We start from the raw sequence: 24260 nt of genomic DNA, 5'->3' as shown, positions 1-24260 counted from the left end.
AACAGCTAAATATCCCACAGGGGTCAGAAACCGTATAGCTGGTGTACATCAGGCCATCTGTAGTAATTCAGAAGTTTACAAGACCCTAAAGGCAGAGAAGATCCCTATTTCTCTATAAACTATTAAGAGAATAGGTCGATGCTTTGAAACAACAGGTGATGTTGCCAGGAAGAAAGGATCTGGAAGGCCCAAAGCCTCTTCATGCCGGGATGACCACCTGCTGAAATGTATAGTTCTCAATGACAGGAAATAAAGCCTACAAAACTGTCAGAAGACTTCAAGACCTCAGAAAACAAGACTCTTTCGAGAAGAACAATAACCAGAAGGTTATCTAATGCAGGTTTTGTCTCTAGAAGATGGGTTAATAAGCCATTGCTGAAGTTTTTGGCAGAATGTGGAAAGTTTAATTCAGAGTGGTTCAGCAGAGTTGATGAATCACAATTTGAGTTGGATGATGATGATCCAGAGATGTGTCTTTGAAGATCTAGTGAGAAATACAATAGTGAAGCATGAGGAAGAGGTGTCATGGTGTGGGGAGCCTTTTCAGCTGCTGGTACCGATGAGCTGCTCACAGTGAAAAGTCAAATGAATGCTTTGGAATACAGGAGAATATAGCAGAAAGGCATGTTTCCCACAATTGAAAAGTTGTTTCCTAAAGAGAAACAATCAGATGCTATCTTGCTCTTGCCCACACTGCAAAGACCAGTCATCAGGCTCATGTTTTGGCCAGACTTGAATGGGAAACGTTTTTTCCAACTACTTATCAACTGTTGAAGCCATCAACATTGAGTGGAATAACAATGACTCTTCTTTCTGTAAAAAGCTCTCCGTAAGTTTACACACAAGGCTTAAACGTCCCCATACTAAGTTACTTCATCTATTTGTGGATAAGACCATTAAAAGCTTAACGTTTTGCCATTTTGGGCTTGGACCATTTTTTTTGGCCCAGGATCGTACATGCACGGTTAATCCATGTACAAGGAAAATATTATTAGATGTAAAAAGTACATTTCTCAGTGAATTATTATTAGATATGATGCATTTATACAGATTTTATGCTTCCAGGATCTGACCGAGAAGCAGATCTGGACATTTTCAGCACTACTGTAAATCTCTGGACTAACAAATAGGTTTTCAAAAGCATATCTTAATGGTTCTTTTATTTTTTGTGCATATTTTTCCAGATCAGGTCCCTTTTTTTTTTAGACATCTGGTCTGGTACATCACCCACCCTTAGAAAAGAGTACTGTTAAAAAATTTAAATAAAAATAAAATATGAACGTTATTAACTGTTCATTAATGTCATTCTAGCCAAATACCAATTGGAAAGTTTCTTTAAGGGGCGGCTGTGGCTCAGGTGGTAGAGCGGGTCAGCCACTAATCGCAGGGTTGTCGGCTCGATTCCTGGCCCACACGACTCCACATGCCAAAGTGTTCTTGGGCAAGACACTGAACCCCGAGTTGCTCCCAATGGCAGGCTAGCGCCTTGCATGGCAGCTCTACCCCATTTGTGTGTGAATGTGTGTATGAATGGGTGAATGAGTCACAGTGTAAAGCGCTTTGAATACCGTTAAGGTTAAAATGGTGCTATATAAGTGCAGACCATTTACCATGTTTCAGCTCAGAACACATCAAAATGTAAACATTTTGTTTTTAGTTCTTGTGAATGGTGGAGATTTTGTCTTTTCTGGCGTGTGCAATTGTAGCATCTTAAAATGTTTAGTTTAGTTAAGACTTTATTTACATTTTTTTATTTTCTCCCCAATTTGGAATACCCAATTCCCAATGCGCCTTAGTCCTCATGGTGGCGTAGTGACACATCTCAATCCGGGTGGTGGAGGATGAATTTCAATTGCCTCCATGTCTGGGACCGTCAATCCGAACATCTTATCACGTGGCTTGTTGAGCGCGTTACCGAGGAAATGTAGCGCTTGTGGAGGCTTCACGCTATTCTTCGCGGCATCCACGCACAACTCCCCACACACCATTCCGAGAGCGAGAACCACATTATAGCGACCACGAGGAGGTTACCCCATGTGACTCTACTCTCCCTAGCAACCGGCCCAATTTTGTTGCTTCTGAGACTTGGCTGAAGTCACTCAGCATGCCCTGGATTCGAACCCACGACTCCAGTTACTTAATTTGATCTGAATCCAATTGTAAAATACCTACTATAATTGAATAGATTCCAATTATATTTGATAATTATTTGAGATTTTATCAACAATTTGATCCTTCATTATTTTAGTTAATTCCACACTTAAAATTGCACAAATTTTTTGGGGGAATTCCAAGAATCCCACGATTCCCACGTCACAAACTCAACAGTTTTGGATCATTAGCCAGAGGCAAATGACTAATACAATTTAGACAGATTACTCCCGCAGTTCATCAATTTCTAAATAGCAGTTTAGTTTAGTTCTATAGATCTGTACACACTTAATTATGTAGCATTATCACTAGTCACAGGTAAATGACTATTTGGATACGGTTGATTAACATACCATTACCCAAATAGCAGTTTTGCTTAGTTTTATAGTTTCCTATTACTCTTAACAAGAGTAATATTAGCATTAATCAGAGGTCATGACTAATACTATTCAGACGGGCTGATCAACACTGTGTTGTCCCAAATGGTTCTTTCTTTTAGTCTTTACACTCTATTACGCCAAATGGTTCATTAAAAAGATCCGCAACCTACTCTCATAAAAGGAAAGTTACTATAACTACATTTTTGCAAACTGAGTTTTATGTGCCACATTCTACGTTTCGCCGCAGTTTCCTGGTGAAATAAACACTAGAGGCACTACAACAGCTGTATGTTTTATTAACTTTCACACAATCACGAGTTCAACTGCTGATTATGAATTCATAAACATGTATAATTCGCTCTGTTACTCGCACACTACCACTATTTAATCACTTTGGGCTCGGAGGACCATGGTTCAAGCCCAGCTAAGCACGAAAGCTGACACGTGAGACGAAAGTGTCATAGAAGCGACACGGAATGACATGGGTGCCTCAGAAAATGTGCTTTTTATGCCGCTTTTGCGACAAGGACACTATCGGTTAGATTTAGGAGTTGGTTTAGGGTAAGGATGTCTGTTCTGTTCACCTCTCATTCATCTTTTAGGACACTATTTGTGAGGTTTAGGCTAAAGAGATACGTTTTCCTCAGTAAAACCTCCATCTAAAATTCACATAAAATCCTCGTCTGATTACAACATAATTTCACTCACTTTTGGCGCCCCTCGCTGGACATTTCACTGGGAAATGTGCAATACATCATGTAGTTTTGGTTTGCAAAATTGGTGCAATGGTCAGGGAAAATGTCATGAGATCCGGTTGAAGATCCCAGTTGACATGCTTCATGCTTCATGCTCTATCAAAAGCAGGGCCTTTAGTTTGCCCCAACCCTCAGCACAGACTTGTGGTAATATAAATTTAGATCTAAATTTTGCCCAGCCTTTTGCCAGTTCCACTTAAAAATCCAGACCAGAATAAACATCATAGGTCAAATGGTGAATAATAGACATTTTTACTGCATGGACATATTAAACTGCTGTTATTGGACATTTCCAGCACTACTGTAAATCTCTGGATTTTCAAATGGGTTTTCAAAAGCACATCTTAATGGTCTAATTAAGTCCACCGTATGGTAAAAATTTTTTAAACATTTAAAGGTGCCTCATACTGTGCTGTGCAAATCTGTCAAGCTATGATAAATCTGGATGGCTGTCTTGGACACATCCAACATTTCCTGACATATCTGAGAGGGGCAGTAATTGAATGATCATTACACCAAAGTTATGGCAAAGGGCTGCTTGAAGATGGGAAAATAGGGGGATTTCGGGCTACGCTGACATTTAATGCCTTTGATTTATGAGAGAGAACCGTTCCCTCTCACGTCAGACACTCTGGCGGGCAATAAAGCGAAGAGCTTATCGCTTGCAGGTAGTTTCTGTGCAACTAGAGCATACACACACACACACACACACACACACACACACACAGACACACATCAGCACACAATCCTTAATGTCTGCGCCTGAATGGAACTTTTCATTAAAAACCCTCCTCCACGCTGGTAGTGCCCACTATGATTTCATTGTGAGATGTACACACAGACTGAATGCGTGTATGAGAGAGTGAGGAGATATCTTTTATGTTTCTTTTGTCCTGGGGCAGCTCCTTTATAGTGGCTTTCAGCCTTTCTTTTCATCAGTTCATTTTTCCTTTGGATTTGAAAAGAACAAGGTGGCGTGAGGACAGATAAACTGTGATCCACGTTCAATGAATAATAAGCTGAATTTCCCATGAATGAACTTGTAACAAAAGTCTCTTTACATTTAGGACACTGCCAGTACAGACTATTCAATATTACACTATTTATTTCTGGATTATGCAAAAATGTGACTCAATTATAATAGTCCCTGGACTGCAAATATATTCTCAGGATTTAAGGGAAGTTGATGTCCAAAGACTTTCTTAAAATCAAGATTTTAAATTAAAGTTGATATAAAAAGTGTATATCTTAGGCCCACCTGACATTGTTTACCTAATTAGTAGGTAACTTCATTAGGGACGTTATGAAATGAAAAATGAATCTGGAATCAAGATGCTGAAAATGTAGACTATTAACCACATTTCAGTTCCATATCACTCCACCATGTTCTTTAAACTAGTAACAGCAGCGTTGCCTATTTCTACGATATGTCCAACATCCAAGAGTCCACAAATGTCTTGAGGTAAAATGTTGAATTGTATACAGAAATGTGATAATCGTGGTGTAAGAAGAATAGTTGACTATTGAAAAATAGCAAACAGCCGAGGTGTAATGCAGTTTTTCCTAAAGAGTATTTAATATGGTAATATTTTCATTAATGAGTTTTATTCTAGACAAAAATATTTAGATAAATGAATATCCTCGTGTGACCCCGTGTCTACACGTGTGGACGTGGTATTTTGTCTACGCTTTACGCAACGCATAATTTCAATTAATTTAAACCTGTCAGAAAATGACAGAAAAATACTGTTCACAACACTCTAGACTGTTCTTTAAGGGTTAAACTTCTGATGCACTGAGTCACGTGACACAACAGCATTACGTTGATTTCTTGGAAGCGCTTCTACGGGCGCAGAGACTTCAAAAAGTGCCTCTGGTATGGAAAATCATACATTTTTTGGCACATCAGTGCGCTGATAAACATGTTGTCCAGGTATGTGCATTTTGCACCATTATTCCCTCAAAAAACAAAACAAAAAAAACATGTTAGTTATGATTAACTTTCAACATGAACAAATCTGTGGGTCATTTCACTTTTCAATTTTGTTGTACATTTGATTTTGCGCTCACTGTACAATATGATTCTATTCATTAACATCAGTAAATGCATTCCTACTATATATTTAATGTGCATTTTCACATTGAGAATCAATGGGCTCATCCAAAAGCTGAAAAATATTGATTTCAGATGCTTCATATAGAGTTAGGATGAACATTAGGTGCATTTCAAACTGTTCTGAGACCAGTGAAGACAGACAGCACACTGGATGATAAGTCATTCACTAAATAGGGAGCAAGGGAGCATCCTATAGCTCTCTATACAGTTAAGTGCATTCACTCGAAAATCCATCCAAAAGTTGAGTTTCAGTCTGCAGATGATGTTTGGACCACTCAGTACATATGATAATCAGTACATAGATTCACAATTTATAATATATCATTTTATTTGAACATGGTTTGCAGTGATTGGATGATGCTGGCCATTACTTTGAATCAGAATTAATTATGCTAATTACGCTAATAACAACACTCCTGGAAACTTGATGAAAGCAATTTGATGAAGATTTCTATTCCTTGGTATTATTTTAAATTTCACAACTTAGTCCCGCTGTACACATATGTGGACATTAGTTTTTAGGAAAACTATTTACTCTAGAAAATCATTTATTTATTTATTGCTTGTTTATTAGGTGCTATAGTTACAAACCAAACTGATCCAGAAACAGGTGGTCTCGCCCAAAACTCACATCACAGTTTGAACCAGAAGTTGCCAGAAGATTGGCTGGGGTACTCAAACAAACAGAGCAATGTTTTGATAGTGCCACACATCCCCAGTGGTTACACTTTTCTGAATAAATCAACCTACTTAGGGCTTACATACAGTGCTGTTGTGTCTGCATATTAAACTCGGAGAGGATCAAATATTGTAACAGCAAAAAAATTACACACTTCACCTTTAGTGTTAGATCAGGTGGAAATAGCTCCTTCAAGGAATAGTTCTCTCAAACAAATGAAAATTCTCTCATCATTTATTCACCCTCATGTCATCACAGATGTGCATGACTTTCTTCGTTCTGCAGAACACACACAAAGATTTTTAGAACAAACAGATCCATATTTAAGTCCTTTATTTACTCTAAATCTCCACTTTCACTTTCACATTATTTGTTTTTAGTGATTCACACTCTTTATGCATTTCGCCACCTATTGGGCAGGCAGGAGAATTTATAGAAAAAAGGACTTTATCTGTTTATCTGTGTCTCACCCACACCTATCATATCACCTCTAAAGATATGGATTTAACCCCGTGGAGTTGTGTGGATTAATTTTATGCTTCCTTTATGTGCTTTTTGGAGCTTCAAAAGTCTGGTCACTATTCACTTGCATTGGATTGACCTACAGATCTGAAATATTCTTAAAATCTTAATTTGTGTTCTGCAGAAGAAAGACATGAAGGTGAGTAAATGATTAGAGAATTTTTCATTTTTGGGTGAACTATCCCTTTAAACTAACAACTGCACAAGTCCACTTTTTACAGCACAGATGCTTACTCATCTGTCTTGAGATCATTTTAGGTAATTTAGATCATTTTTCTGTGGCTTTGTATGTTTTTACCTCCTGATAATGCTGAATAAAAAACATTGAGTTTTTGAATTTCATATAAAACTCAGACACAGCACTCATATTATCAAATTATAATCGATCATGTCCTCAGGTTGCAAACGTGATTCCACAAGGAATATTAGGGGGATAGGGGGTGTATGAGAAAATATCAGGGAACAAGTGTACCCCATCAAACCCCAAATTAGTCTCAGCATTGGCCAGGAATTAAACCTCAATGAAATATAAATGTCCTTTCATCAAAATCTACATTTGTCTTCTGCTCAGCAGAAGGGCTGCCACAACTCAACTGAAGAGCCAAGCATGCAATAGTCAGTGATGTAGCAGAGTTTCAGAGCTGTGGAGAGAGACAGTGTCCTGTCACGCTGAGGGGACGTCAACAGCACAACAGTCCCCACAATTACGCAGGCATGATGATATGGCTAGCTTTAGCAGCTCGCCTCTAGCTTTGTTACGCCTGTCCCGCTCTGAGACTTAATCAAGCTTTGAATTCTTTGAGACGTTACGTAAAGTATGGGACAGAATATTGACTGGGTTTTTTTTTCCCCTTAATGGAGCTTTTAAGTTGAAGTACTGTAGTCCATATATTTGCGACAACAAAATGAAAAAAACAGGATACACATTTGCCAGTTTATCTGTCAGTCTGATAGATGATGGTTGTCTCTAAAATAGAATATACCAAAAATTCACAATCACGGACAGTGTTGGGTTAATTACTCAAAAAAGTAATCCATTACAAATGAATAATTACTAGTTACTCTAAATTGCTACAGATTACTTCATCAAAAATGTAATCATGTTACAAATGACTTTACTTTTAACTTGCGTTCTTAAACTCTTTTCTCAGAAATGTTTGTTTTCCCGCTTTATTCAGAATAATATCTGTATTTCATCCTTGTTCATTGCTGCACTCCCTTTAACTGTGACAGAATGTACATATCAAAAAATAAGAATTTATATTTGAAATGTTTTACACATCATTAATATTTTTTGGAAATATGTGCAACACAAGAATTACATTTAAGCATTAATATATTAATATATTTATTTGTGCTGTCAGTCGATTGACAGTTTTAATCATGAATAATTAATTGATCGCAGATTTTGAATGTGCTGATATTTGAATCTACGTATACAAATTTTTCAGTCAAAATGTATTTAGTTTTCTTTTTAGTAAAGAAACATAACAAAATGTAATAATTAAACTTTATTAGCATTTTCCTAACAAAGCCTTTCACGGTATAAAGATAGAAATGCTCTAAAATAGCACCAATTCAAGTAATATCAAAGGTTTTCTAAGTCTAAGTGGGAGGTAAACGAAATGAAACTAGTCCCCAAAGGTTGCGTATTCATTATAATGCACATTAAATCTCTTTATAAATCATAAAACTCTCATCCATCACAATATGAATCATCCAGCAGGATCTACTTTGGATGTGGACAGTACTGGGTAGATTACTTCTAAATTGTAATCTGGAACTGATTACAAATGACAGGACTAAAATTGGAGTCAGTCACGTAATCTCTTGGATTACACTTAAAAGGTTATATATCTGATTGCTTTTGGATTACTTGTGGATTACTTCTGATGTAATTCAAATGCATTTGAGTAGGTCTTGTACGATTTTGAAAAAATGTTGCTTGAATGTATTAAAGAAAACGTAATTCATTGATCAAAATATGATAATTGATAGGACTGTTACTTGCTAATTGTTTTTCTCCATTCGAAAACACTCAAACACTTATCAAAGGTATGTCACAGTAGGCCGATTTAGAATGAAAAATGTGTAATATTTTAAAAGAATAATAATTGTTTCCTTTGATTCATATGTTATCATGTAATCCATTAAAAAGTAACTGTAATCTGATAGGGTATTTTAAAAAGGAATTTAGTCTCATTACAAGTACTTAATTGTTTGCAATCTGATTACATTATCCAGACTACATGTAATCTGTTACTACCCAACATTGGATATGGAATGCACATGATTCTCATCAGGGCATCAAGCGTGTCCATTCCGGATGATTGGCTGTGTCAGGAATGGCATACTACCCATTCTACTGTCATATCTATGTGTAACAGAAATAGTAAGAGTAGTATGGTAGTATGCCATTCAGCTATTATTGCTAGCACTGGCCTCGTAATGATACTACATCTGAATTATCCGGTAATCGGGAAAAAGTGGAATATACAGTTTTCCTTTAGGATATCAAGTTTATTTGCTACTACAGCACGTTTATCAGACAAACCTTTGGCTAATCCAGTGATTCGTTTTTCTTAAAAAAACAAACAAAACCTGTGTACTTTACTCTCAGAAGTCCCACAAAGCAAGCCAATAGGATTATATCTTGCCAGAAAGAGAAAGTGCATTTCAGTTTTGTGTCCAGTATGCATCAGACAGTCAGTAAACAGTTGACGGTGGTGCTGTTGGATATCTACCTTTCCTTCCCAGTACAACAGCATCCTCATTTCAAGGCAGTGAATGATATATTTTGACCCATAATATGGCCCAATTTGTTCTTTATATTCTCACAAAGCGTGACAAGGTAAATTGAACCAAACCAACAGCAGATTCCTACCTGGACTCCATAGTGTCTTTGGTGAGATAGACAATCCAGTAGATCAGGTTAAAGGCCCCAAAAGACAGCGGGAAGAGGATGCGTGAGTACTTGTCAATGATACTAGTCCCTGTCAGCATGTTGTTGGCAGGTACAGCAGAACCTTGCTGACGGAAATCAGTCTGGCACGGCCTGGAGAATCTCTCAGCAACATCTCTTTGAGAAAGAGAGTTCAGCCTCTTCTTCAACATGCCGCCAGGGTCCAGAGGATGCTGCACAGAGATACAAAGAGATGACATTAGAACAAGAAAACTGTTGTTCTGACCGCTGATGGAACTGAGACAAATTGTGTTATACGTACACTCTAAACATATGCATACGCATGCTAGGGGCACATATATTTATCACATGTCCTGGAATAAAGATCTGATAATGGCCTTAATCAACCTTCTAATGCGTGAGAACTTGTCAATGATACTACAGCCTGTAAACATTAATTTATTATAATTTTTTTTTTTTTAATTATATTTTATATTACAGGATATATGAGTACTTGTCAATGATACTACTCCGTGTAAACATTTAATTATTTATTTTATTTTATTTTTATACTCCAGGATGCGTGAGTACTTTCAATGATACTACTCACTGTAAACATTTATTTTATTTTATTTTATTATATTTTATTTTATACTCAAGGATGCGTGAGTACTTATCAATGATACTACTCACTGTAAACATTTATTTTTTTATTTTATTTTATCTTCCAGAATGCGTGAGTACTTTTCAATGATACTACTCCCTGTCAGCACATTGTTGAGTATTAGCAGAGACTATTTAGTAGAGACAGGCCACTTCTATTAAAATGAATGTGTTAAATTGGAATCACCTTTTAGAGACAGACATCGCCTGTCAATCAGTGCATTAGCTTTAAAAGTTGGAAATATTGTGTTTTGTAAGCGTAATCTGAGGTAATGAAGCAAAATGTATGATACTAGTGATGACAGGTTTTACTGCTGATTTGAAATATGTACTTTGGTCGTAATCTTGACCAACCATATTGGCAATTATTGTTGTTCCCCCATTTAAGGAGCTAAAAGCTGTGCTTTCATGACTGGAAATAGCTTCCCAAGAGCATTGCAAAGATGGCCGCCAGTGGACTGACTTTGCTAGAAAGACTTTGGTCCCAGTAAGGTAAAATAAAATCATTTCATGTGATTATATAATCTGATTGGCAGGTTGTAACTGTTGAATATGCTCTTTAGCACAGGTGAACAACAGTGATGTCTTCTGTCTCTGAACGCTGACTGCTGGGGAAGGTTTTGGCATGGAGCGAGTTCTTTGACTGGGTTCCATCTTTGAACAGGTTTCCAAGCTGTGAGTGTCAGCTGTATATCACTGTGTTGTTCTCTCTGCGGTGTGAAATCGCTCAGGGAACACCTGCTCACACTGCCATGATACCACAGCTATTTTTTGACAGTGCGACAGGTAGCAACTAACTCAGGCTAAATGCCCACAGAAATGGAACATTCACACTCTGCTTTGTGTCATGTATGTGGCTCTATATGACAAGTGCATGAAATGCAATGATCTCCAAATGAGCCATCACAGCATCATTTGCTTTAGATGTCTCTATTTACCCTTGTAGCCACAGAATTGCTTAAACCAGATGTTTCGCCAAATATTATTCCATGGGCTGTCAATTTAACACAAAATCCAATCTCTGATGTAATGTCTCAAAAACATGAATAACCAACACTCCTGGAAACATAATAAACAATTAGGTGAAAAACAATCTTAGTCCGGCTGTGGGACTATTTATGGACATTTTAGGAAAAGGATTTGCTCGAGAATTTTGCTTGTTATTTAGGTGCTACTAGTTACAAATCAAAAAGGGAAACAGAAAATGCACACAACAGTCGCACAGGGTTAAGAGAGAATTACTTTATAACAAGCTGTTGATGAAATAATCAATGTTGGGGAACTTATATAGCTGAAGAAGCATTTCTACATAGTGAAACGTCTCACTCATTACTGCCCACATTTATTCACTCAGGGCAGGAATACTCTGGGATTGCATCTCCCGTCTACAGCAATCATGCAAGATAGAGACGGTAGAACCCCGTCCCTGCAAGCCTGCCGTGATTTCACTGGGATGTTTTGCTACATCAAACTGATTACATAATCTGCAACAGTGAAACGGCTAGGGAGGACAATAGCTGTCTCCTTTTGTCTAGTGTGCTTGTTATCAGCTCAAGCGAGAACAAGCCTTGATAGGGTGGAATGAATGGACAATGAAAAGATGGAGATACATAGCCAAAACTATTGGATGTACGGATGTGGTGTTCGGTTTTCCATATACATTTGGCCATGTAGTTGTAAAAATTACCGAAATTACTTCTCCATCAATGTTCGTCGCCACTGAGGCCGCAGCATGGGCTGCATTGACCTGCCGAAGTTCCTTATTGGCCTGTAAGGTGGAGAAATAGTTGACAGCAGCAAACTCGATAAGGGCGGAGAAGACAAAAGCAAAGCAGACGGCGATGAACCAGTCCATGGCTGTGGCGTACGAGACCTTGGGTAGAGAGTGGCGGGCGCTGATGCTCAGCGTGGTCATGGTTAGCACTGTGGTGATGCCTGTCATAAAAACAAGACCATACATAGAAAACCTGTTAGCTTGTTAGATCTTGAAGTTCTCAGTTCATCCTACATTTGTATCTAATCCTAGACAACTGAGATTTTCATGACAAAACAATCATTTAAGGAATAGTTCAACCAGAAATGAAAATGATTTACTCGGCCTCATGTCATTCCAAACCTGTATTCCAAACCTCTATGGAGTGGTGGTGGTGTAGTGGGCTAAAGCACATAACTGGTAATCAGAAGGTTGCTGGTACAAGCCCCACAGCCACCACCATTGTGTCCTTGAGCAAGGCACCTCCATGTTGCTCTGGGGGGATTGTCCCTGTAATAAGTGCACTCTAAGTCGCTTTGGATAAAAGCTTCTGCCAAATGCGTAAATGTAAATGTATGCTGTTATCTTGAAGAATCTTCCCAAAGCTCTTTTCCATACAATGATACCACTTCTGTCAAGCTCCAAAATAGACATAAAACCCCAAAAAAGAAATCCATTAACTTGTGTGCTATAGGTAAAATGGTAACACTTTACAATAAGGCTTAATTTGTTAACATTAGTAAACAAAGTAGTTACCATGAACTAACAATCAATAATAATTGTTGAAGTTTTGACACTGACTACCACACCTGGAGTCACGACTTTGTATCCAGGGCGTGCTGAGTGATGAGACTCAGGTCTCCTAAGCAACCAAATTGGCCCGGTTGCTAGAAAGGGTAGAGTCACATGGGGTAACCTCCTCTTGGTCGCTATAATGTGTGGTTCTCGCTCTCGGTGGGGCATGTGGTGAGTTGTGCATGGATCACGGAGAATAGTGTGGGCCTCCACACGTACTAGGTCTCCGAGGTAACACGCATAAGATGCACAGATTGATGGTCTCTGACACGGAGGCAACTGAGATTCGTCCTCCGCCACCCAAACTGAGGTGAGTCACTACACCACCACGAGGATTTAGAGCACATTGGGAATTGGGCATTGCATATGCGTAACAAGGACACTGTAAAATAAAGTGTTACAGACATTGCTTTTGTCACTTAAACCTATTATATATATATATAAAACTGTGAATAGGTAAGTATTATAATGTCGCAATGGTTGCAATTATTTATTATTGATTATTATATATAACATATTACAAGGTGTATTATGAGCCATTACTATGCATTATAATGCCTTTACAATGCATTATAAATATGGGCTTCATAGAAAGTGTAAAATTGTTCGGTGTTAGTTCATGATTTCTAATGCATTAACTAATGTTAACGAATGGAACCTACAGTGTTACTGTTCAAATCTACCAACAGCAGCTGTGGGGCAATTGGGACAAATAGAGCAGACGCAATAGCAATGACGGCAGTTCTTAAAATATCATACATTAATTTAGCCTATATGTAAAATCCGGACTTTGTCCTGATCCACAGATCCTGACGGAAATTTAATGGAAAATTTCAACCACACAAACAGGACATTTGCATCACTTTCAGCTCAATTTGAACTAAGCATCTCTTGACAGCAGTTCTTTTCTGGCATGCCAAAAGAACCTGGAAGTGTCGCAGCTGAGCGTTTGATTGTAAACAGTAACTTCATCTATAGTCCAAGTGTTCTGAAGTCATACCATAACTTTGTGTATGGAACAGACAGGAATTTAAGCCGTTATTCACTGATAATCTCTTACTCTATATTGTAATTAGGGTGCAGGATGGATGACAGTGACATCAAATGTCACTGGTTCTCGCATGTCTTTGTCACCCGCACAAGAAGAGACAGTCACAATGTAAGTCAAAAACTGCTTTTATTAAATAAAGAGCAGGCGAAGGTACAGTAGGGATATTCCAGAGGGAGAAAGGTCGAGGTAAGTGTAGGGTCGAGAGCCGGGGAATCAAAGTGGAGTAAAGGGGCAAATCCGGGAGAGAGTGGTCAACAAGAGTGGGGAGGTCGAAGCCGGGAAACAGGATCAGAGAAACTAGACAGGACTAGGGGGGAGCAAAAGACAGGGGAACAAGGGGAGCTGGCAAGCTAAGAGGAGGACAAGAGGAGTTCAAAACTAGACGAGACTAGCGGGGGGCAAAGACACGGGAAACTAAATACAATAACCAACACCCGTGAAACGGATGTGCTGTGGTATTTATAGGGGAAGGTGCAGGTGTAAACAATGAAAGGTGATGAGACGAGTGCAGGTGGTCATAATGTTCTGGCCATAGGAGCGTGCATGAGAGCCCGAGGGGGGAGATAGCGTACGAGCGTGCAAGCTCGAGGGGGCAAAACGAGCGTGCGAGCTCGAGGGGGGCAAAACGAGCGTGCGAGCTCGAGGGGGCAAAACAAGGGAGCGGGGTTCGTGACAGTCTTTTGACCAACAATAACACAACATGTGTAAATGTCCCAATATACTTCCGGAGATTCCAGTTCTAAACAGCCGAACAACGTTATACTGTTTCCAAACATTCAGACACCTGTCACACCGATGTAGGAGGCGTTTAGATTTGAGGACGCTACATGTTAAACCTAAAATAACATAACATTAAAATGTGTTATCAATGGCTTTATGCCTCATTCTATGAGTAGAATTCACATGAGGTCAGAAAAAGAAGCTGTTTTAACCACTCAATGGTGATTTAAAGTAGAATATATGCAGTAGAAATGTTTCATTTGTCTTGTTTACATTCTGAGTTCATGAAGCTAATGCGCTAACACGCTATACACGGCCATAACATGACTAATTATACTCTGTTATTGTCATTTTTGATGACACTGATACTAATGCTAAGATGGGTGTATAAAAGAGAAATTATGGGCAAAATACAGACAAAAGAATGATGATAAGAGAGGCATATGTTACTTTGGGCAGATGTGTGAATGGCTTTCACTGCAGATGACACATGAGTGAATGGGAACTTGAGAGAATTTGAGTAGATTTGATTCCTTTTGTAGACTAATGAATCAAAAACTTTGCAAGACATGGTATTGCAAGCCAGTGTGTTCTCGTTGAACTCATGTCCGGTTGAAATTTCCCGCCATCGTTGCTTCTTGAGGGCCACTTCTTTGCTTCTGCTGGTGTGAGTCTTCAATTTATCAGATCTTCTTCAATTTGCTTCACCCACGTTTACTTTGGCACTTTTCGATGTACTTTTTGGCTATCGGGGCGCGATCTCCAGAGGAGCCGGTAAGGAAGGCGGTGCGGGTTCATGAGGCACACGTGACCAAACCACCGCAATCTGTGGTTTTAAACTCCCTCGGATATGGTTGGTTGGTCGCTGCACCGCTCTCTGATGGTTTCATTGCATATTTTGTACCTGATTGTAATTCCTAAAATTCGACGCAAGCAACGCATTTGGAAGACTTCAAGCGTTTTCAAGTCTGCCTGCAGCAGCATCCATGATTCTGCGCCATATTACAGCACAGACAATTATACACTGTTCTGATTCTACTAAGTTCACGTTGAAGACTGACTGGAAAATGTAAACAAAGTAGAGTAACACTTGGGACATTCTCTCTAGCAGCCACTAGAGGTTGCCCCCAGAGCTTCTGCCTCCTGCTGCTCTGCCACCAGAACCCTTGCCTCCTGTGGCTCCATCTCTGGAGTCTCCACCTCCTGCTGCTCCACCCCCTGAGCCCTAGCCTCCTGTAGCTCCCTCTCCGGACCCTCCGCCTTCTGCAGCTCTGTCCCCTGAACCCTTGACTCCTGTAGCTCCATCTCCGGAGCCTTCGCTTCCAATTAACTATTTTTGTCTTTGTCTTGTTTTATGTGCCAGCCTTCAGGAGCCGCTCCTTAGATGGGGAGCTCTGTAACACTTGGGACATTCTCCCTAGTGTCCATTAGAAGTCGCTAGGTGGACTGACTTTTAGTTTGAAGATTGGTTTTGTTTTTTGTTGTGTCTCTGTTCTCTGTGTTCCTCTGGTTCTATGGTTATGTTTTGTTTACGTTTTGAGTTCCTTGTTTTTAATTAAAGGCTTGCACTTACTGTAGATCCTCCTCACTGCTTGTTCCTACAAACATTACAAATAGTAGGTGGAGCTCTAGGTCACACCTACTGATGACGTGAACCAATGGCAGCAAGATGGTGTTCAGCAGCCGGTTAGAAGTTTCCCTAAAAGTTCGACCAGGTGAGCTGTTATGAACCACTGAAACAATGCAAAACACCTTCTTTTTGGCAAGAGTTTGTTCTAAATGACATCATACCATTCGCTGTAAGAAGTATATCTGCCTCAACATGGCATATTTAATTTGAGAGCCATGGTGTGAGAACGATTTTCAGTGAATAAAGACTTACATTTGTTTCTGTTTTTGTACTTTATGGAGCATGACAGACATCACTATGAACTGTCATTGTATGGAAAAGAGCTGTTTGTTTATACTTCAAAAATTCTCTTTTGTGTATTTCACAGAAAAACAACAGCAAATGTGTTTAGAACAACATGAGACATATGGAGTAAATATTTACAGAATTAAATTTAAACTCTGACACTCAGAATAGTTTAAAGCTCACTGATTTGTGAAAAAAGCTTAATGTGAAAATGTATCTTAAACAGTTTCTCTCTTCAGAATATAGAGAATATTTTGTCTGTAAACACTCTGCATCAGGCTAATGACACTGCCAAAGACAAGACAAATTAAGGACACGTTTATAATAAATTGTAGCTAGTTTTTCCAATTCCTTTCAGTGAAGGAAAAATTTGTAATTGGTTACCATTTGTAATAAAGTGTGTTCCACTGCAAACAAAAACACATCAACTTCACATCAATGCATCAGAATGTCAGTCATAGTTAGAGAACTGCAGGGCAGACTGAGGCTGAATGTCTTGTTATAAGACTGCTGCAAACATCAACTTGCTTTATTGCAAACCTACAGTACATATGATGTGTAACATGTTTTGTCTTAATTTTTAATCATTCTAATGCAATGACATTCTAAATACATTTGGGGGGGCATTATACATGGACATTCTGTGTTGACTTTTGTCCAATTTGTAATTGTATAATGTTTTATTGAGGTGGATGTTTTATTACCATGTAACCATTTAATAGAATTTAACCCTTAAAGCTAATTGACTGGGAAAAGAACTAAGTATTACTCCTTCAAGCTCTGAAGGTGTTTTAAAGATTTCCTGTTTCAGTGGCATACCCGACATAAAAGCTTATAACTCAAGAAAAAAAAAGGGTCAAGTGTTTGCCACAATGTAAAGAAAACTTTAAAAAAAAAAATCAGTTATATAGGTTATGATAAATTCAGAGAATCTCAGCTTAAGAAACTACTGAAAAATCACAAAAGAACTTGAGATAAAAAAATTAAATAAAAATTATTTGACTAATATATATATATATATATATATATCAGGGGTAAATAAATTAGCTGAGCAAAAACACTTTTGTTTTATTCCCAATCATGTTACCTATACGTAAATTTAAATTTTGTGTTGATAAGACAAAGCAATCAAATGTTATAGCAATACAACAATAAATTATTATAGTGTCAAAAACATCTTCAAACAAATAAAACATAATAATTGTACTTAAGAACTAATTACACATGCAAATACAACAATGACTAAATGTATGCTCTCTCTCTCCGAAGCATGAAGGCATGAATAACGAGATCTCATTCCATTCTGTCATTTGAGCCATCATTGAGTTTGTGTCATATACTTGGAGCCTTGTGGTGGCCATATGTATTTACAGTGAGTGATCCTCTCTGCCCATATTTGGATGACTTCCAATACAATTGGTTAAGCAGTCCATGACACTGATCAAAGTACTACATAATATCTGATGATGTCATCTGATCCAGGAAAGCTAATGTATATTTAGTCAGATAGTACATTATGTGCTGGGGGCAGATTGTGCTTCATGTCGATTATTTAATTATCTATGCCTCTGATTAGGTTGTGTGTGGGCTCGTTTCACAGATAATTACTTCCTGTAAAGGTAAATGATATTTTATGTTCTGTTTATTTTTTGTGTTTTATTTTTAAGTGAAAATGCTGCAAATAAGCAACACTTGTTTTTGGTTAACATGTATGTCAAAGATATACAGCTGTGGCCAAAGGTATTGGCAGTGACATACATTTTGTGTTTTGCAAAGTTTTCTGCTTCAGTTGTTGTGGTGTTGATTCACATCATTTCTAGATTATTATGCAGAGTGATCAGATGCATTTTAAATAATTGCAAAAAGCTTAATTGGCCAAAATAATGAACTTTATCACAAAAACACAAATTTCCCAGTTTTTGGCCCTGGCACAAAATGACCAGCTAACATCATTTCACTGATCATATCAGCAGCACCTGGGATAGTGTGAACGAGTACTAGTCAGGTGAAATCACTATCATTCTGATTGGATTATAAGTTATATAATAAGATAATAAGATTATAAGATATATCTGTGGGCAGTGGTGGCTCAGTGGTTGAGGCTCAGGGTTACTGACCAGAAGGTTGGGGGTTCAAGCCCCAGCACCACCAAGATGCCACTGTTGGGCCCTTGAGCAAGGCCCTTAACTCCAGGTTGCTCCGGGGGGGATTGTCCCTGTAATAAGTGCACTGTAAGTCACTTTAGATAAAAGTGTCTGCCAAATGCATAAATGTAAATGTAAATGAAGAGCAGACTTATAGCTATAAAAAGAGTGAAGAAGTGCTTCCAATCATTGTGTTCTTCTTAGCAATTTAAAGAAAGACATGCAGCCATCACGCTTTGCATCAAAATGGCCTCACATGCAAGGAAATTGCTGCAAAGAATATTGCACCTGAAAGAACCATTTACCGGCTCATCAAGAACTTCAAGGAGAGAGGTTCAACTGCAGTGAAGAAGGCTTCAGGACATACCAGAGTGTCCAGCAGGCACCAGGACTGTCTCCTCCTGAGGGGTCCACTACGGAATTGTGTCACCACCAGTGCAGAGCTTGCTCAATATTGGCAGCAGGTTGGTGTGAGTGCATCTGAACGCACAGTGAGGCGAAGAATTTTGGACTATGGCCTGGTGTCAATAACAGCAGCAAAGAAGCCACTTCTCTCCAAGAAAAACATCAAGGACAGACTGAAATTCTGCAGGAAGTACAAGGATTGGACAGCAGAAGACTGGTGCAAAGATATTTTCTCTGATGAAGCCCCCTTCCAGAATGCTAATTTGCATATTAATGTAACGGCTTGTGTGGGAAGGAGGAGGCAGACGGGAGATGCAGATTCAAATGCAGCTTTATTGGGCAAGCATATAAACAAAAAACAAACTCAGGAACAAACGAAAATTCCACGATGGGAAAAAATAAACTAAATGAGGAAAACATAAAGGGGCTAAACAGGTTGGGGAAACATCCATAAAAGACAGGGAAACCTCGAACGAAGACAGAGAGTACAAGAGCATGAAAACAAAACGTCAACATCCAACTTACAACGATAGACAAGGAGTGGAAAACACACAGGGTTTATATACACAGACACAGGAGGATCACAAACGACAAACAGGTGCAAACAATGACACAATAATGGCAGTGAGAAGATTTGGGAATTGTGGGAAGTGTAGTTTTACACACGGACAGTGAGACTCAACAGGGAAAACGTGACATGGAATGGGATCGGTGAAGGGTGACACGGAAAACATTGGGCAGACAAACACAGGAACGTGACAATTAACGGATTTATTGCTAAAACTGTGGAGGATGTGGTTAGGGGCCGTGTCCCAAGTTTGAGGTGCTGAAAATAATGACAATGACCTATGTTGTGTTCCATTCAAATCGGATGTGGGATATTCCTAATTGATATCTCTGATATACAACCATAAATGCATTCCATTGCCAGATGCTCGGCATACGGCATTTTAGGAAACAAAACTGCAATGCTCCCGTTAACTTAGAGAGAGAGAGAGATTACCTTTTCAAAAATGTCAAAAAGTACAAAGTTCACTGACATGATTTTATATGATAGGGTACAATGGGGCTTAAGGTCTCCTTAAACATTAGATGGCAGAAATAATTATTACGGCACCTTCCTAAACCCCTGTAACACTGGACCAAATTGTTTGACATCAGTTGGAAGGAATAGATTTGTTGCAATGGAAATGCAAAATGGGCCATTTTGACTGCTGGAAAAGCAATAGAGATTAATTTGTTTATTAGGCATACTCTAAAATGTATAGTGTTCATTTTCTACAAGCAGATTAAATCAGAAACTGTTGTAATATAGCAAAGATATTATAAAATGCTAAAACAAATGCAGAGTTTATTAGATTTTTTTACAATTATTAAAAAAAAAATATATATATATATATATATATATATATATATATATATATATATATATATATATATATATATAATTATAGTTTTTTTCACTTTGAGACCACTATAAAAATGATTTTCATTAAGGTAGGTCTTCAGTGCTGTTGTGCACTAATCAATAATTCATGTAATTTTAATTGTTTTCAATAAGTGTCAAAAATGACCCGAATTATGGCGGGTGCAGTTTCTTAAAGGGGTCATGAAATGCTCTTTTTTTTTTTTTTAATAGCTTTTTATCTTTCCACCCTGTATCTGCTCATCTGTCTGAAATGTTCGGTTTTGGCCTAAGTGCCTTGTAAACATTTTAACGCCCACTGTTATGATTGGCTTACATCATGCAGCCCCTCAAATCAGCCATATTTGAAACTCAATGGAAAGAGAATGAACAACTGACAAAATATGACAAAATTATCTGTCTCTGTATTAGGATGGAACCGGGCTTAAACCGGAAGTTGAATTTTACTCTTACGATTATAGTTTCTATTAATAAAATATGCCTTGTGTATGCCTTCTCATAATAATAGCCTAATAATAGGCTAATAATAATGATAATTATTATTATTATTACTTTTATTGTACAATTATTATTTGATTAAATTATAATTAAATAAGTTTTCTTACCAGATGAATCTGAATTTGTTGGCCACATTAACAGTGGAATATGTTTTTAACTTTGGTTTCTCCTGGTATTTCTGATATTAATATCTGAAATCACAACGTGCACATTTTCATTCATAAGGTTTACACTTGGCTGCACAGATTTATAAATTTGTTGTAATTTAGAATACGTTTATTTTTTTTAATGTCGCTTTGTGCTTGTGTTTCTTGGATTATCAGTCGAAAAGACATTTTTATATTTCGGATGAATCCGTAATTCATTTTTAAGTAATTATTCGTGCCTTTCTTAATAGGTTTTTCGACTTTGGGCACATTCCTACCCACAATATTATGACACTACATATCAGGGTTTACACAATGCACATCCAACACATTGCACCCGAATATATTAAACTGTTCATCTCAAGCACAACTGTTAACACTGTTAGCACCATAAATTATCAAACAGTCATGATATTTGACATATTTATGAATGAAACCGTTTACTTACTGTTTTTCATCGGGTCCAAGAGTATTTAACTGCCCCATCCTTCAATAAAAGTTCCTTTGCAAAGCATGAATTGCTTTATGACTGGTTCAAAAGCAAACCAAAAACACACAATCCATGCTGAAATATGCAGAAGACACATTCACATGGTGCACATACATAGTCCAAAGCACGGTAAAATAAGACTAACACACATAGATTATCATCCTGCACTGATGCACACATCACCGGAAAAGCATCAAAATGGTCAAAGATGTCCATCTAGTTCATGTTTTCATACGACAACAGTTAAAAATAGTGCAGGTGGGCAAAAGAACGCCATCATGAAGTGGCTGTGCTCAAAACAGCAAAAGGCAGCAGCTGAATGACAGCGAGTGGGTTCTCCTCTTCAGAGTTTTAACTTGACACAGCATCTTTTAAAAGTGGCACGAGATATGTATCAAGTGGTCAAAGATGCCTGTATAGTGTATGTTTAAATACAAAAATAATTAAAAATTGTCCAGATGGGTCCCCTTTGGTGTTCAGGAATAGTTAGACCACAATAGGCCTGTTTGTTGTGCTCAGAGACATTCTCCGTGGCATCCATGCACAACACACCACGCACCCCACCGAGAGCGAGAACCACATTATAGTGAACATGAGGAGGTTACCCCATGTGACTCTACCCTCCAAGCAACTGGGCCAATTAGGTTGTTTAGAAGACGTGGCTGGAGTCACTCAGCACACCCTAGATTCAAAGTCACGACTCCAGGGGTGGTAGTTAAGTGTCAATACTCACTGAGCATGCATTGATGTAAAAGTAGGCATGATGTTTTTTGCTGTAGAGGCGTCATGAATTAATGTACACCTAGCGATGTAAGGTAGTCGCGGAATTAGAGAATGAGGCATTTCTTTTATAGTAGAAAGACCTGATGTCAAAATATCAATTAAAATGTGATTCCTCATGACATGACCACTTTAAGATAATAGAAGGGTTAATTTAAAAGCTGAAATATACTCTATGTAATACATGAACGCTCGATTTGTAGTTGCATTCCAAAATGTGTCAGACCACAATTAATAATACAACGCAAGTATTCATTGCATTATCAGTGTTGCCACAAGAGGTGCTATAACAGACATTAGTGGAAACTGTCTGCTTCTATGGGGAGTTCTCTCTTTAAGGTCCATTACTGTCATGGCAGAGCAACAGTTTGAAGAGAATATTGCTGAGTAAGTTATAGTCAGTAATGTATATTTAAAGTAACTTACCATAATAATAACACATCCAATTTAATGACACAGATGTTTGAGGGTAACTCTATTACCCCTTGACACAAGAACACACGTTATGTATCTTCAACCGGACCATTAGCAATGCAGTGGCCAAACACTCGCATCTCTGTACGTGTGTTTGCGTAAAACCTGTTTCAGCCTTTAGTCGCAGGGCTATTTTAGCACTGGGTGTACAGTTATTTCATAATAGAGTGTAGAGACACATGGTCCATTGGTGCATGTGGGTTCTGTTGAATAGGTCATTTACCCAGAGCTCAGCATGAAGTCCCACGGCACAGCTCCAGGATAAATAACAGCCATTAGTTCAATAAGAACTGAAAAGCCTATGAGACTCAAACTGATTTGACCAAAATATGATGGATTATTTTTATTTAGTTTTCATCTAAAGATTTATGCATCTCTAAGTGTTGCTTCATTTGCTAAAAAATATAATTAATGCATGGTGAGCCAAAGGCATGAGTTTAATTTTATAAGCATATAAGAATTTCAAAAGCAGCATGACATAAGATATTAAGTCTTATTATTAGAGAAATTAACATTTAAACATGCAACATTTACCGCCTCAAGAAACATTACGGCAGGTTTACATCAGTGATGTCAAATGTTCATTGGCTCTCACGTGTCTTGTGGCCCATTTTATTTGTTTTATTGAGATATGACATCTTCACAGAGCAGATCAGGAGATGATTTACTGTGATTAATAAATTTCAATCCACTCTCTACCTCATACAAAGCTATTGTATGCCGTCAGAAAGCACATCTAATGCAGCAGTTTCATTTAGACTACATTTGTACTGCTTTTTGCCATCTTTTACAATAAATTACTGTGATTGCGTTTATATTTTTTTACTTTTTTGTGCTGATAAGAAAGGGTCATGGTTAACTTTAGGTGTAGGTGTGGTAAAAGTGTCCCACCCTTTTATAATAGTATATTACAAATAAAATTATTGTGGCAGATCTGGGTAGCTCAGCGAGTATTGACGCTGACTACCACCCCTGGAGTCGTGACTTTGAATCTAGGGTGTTCTGAGTGACTCCAGCCACATCTTCTAAACAACCTAATTGGTCCAGTTGCTTGGAGGGTAGAGTCACATGGGGTAACCTCCTCATGTTCACTATAATGTGGTTCTCGCTCTCGGTGGGGTGCATGGTGTGTTGTGCATGGATGCCACGGAGAATGTCTCTGAGGTAACGTGCTCAACAATCCATGTGATAAGATGTGCGGATTGGTGGTCTAAGACATGGAGGCAACTGAGATTCGTCCTCCGCCACCCGGATTGAGGCGAATCACTACGCCACCATGAGGACTTAAGAGTGCATTGGGAATTGGGCATTCCGATAAAGGGAGAAAAAAACAAATATTCTCGCTTTTTTATATTGTTGAAAATAGGTTAGGGTTAGGGTTTGGGTAAAGGGTTAGACTTTATGTTTAGGTAAACGTAATTCTCCACAGAAATACATAAAAGTACATGCCTGTACTTCAGTTGCACCCTTTTACGCCATACTGCATGTTCTTCAC

General features: G+C 38.2%; 1 protein-coding gene across 1 annotated transcript in view; it reads right to left on the bottom strand.

Annotated features, from left to right (window-relative positions):
* gabra6b (gamma-aminobutyric acid type A receptor subunit alpha6b) overlaps positions 1-24260 on the bottom strand; it is a 60855-nt gene that overhangs the window by 14954 nt on the left and 21641 nt on the right. The window contains exons 8-9 of the mRNA XM_052103849.1: positions 11856-12103; positions 9488-9738 (exon numbers count right to left, since the gene is read on the bottom strand). Of these exons, the coding sequence (XP_051959809.1) occupies positions 9488-9738; positions 11856-12103 (499 nt within the window). The remainder of the gene's footprint in view (positions 1-9487; positions 9739-11855; positions 12104-24260) is intronic.

Source organism: Xyrauchen texanus, chromosome 34 (assembly GCF_025860055.1).
Source record: "Xyrauchen texanus isolate HMW12.3.18 chromosome 34, RBS_HiC_50CHRs, whole genome shotgun sequence".
NCBI lineage: Eukaryota > Metazoa > Chordata > Actinopteri > Cypriniformes > Catostomidae > Xyrauchen > Xyrauchen texanus.
The sequence above is the reverse complement of the archived record's forward strand: the minus strand, read 5'-3'. Positions and strand labels throughout refer to the sequence as shown.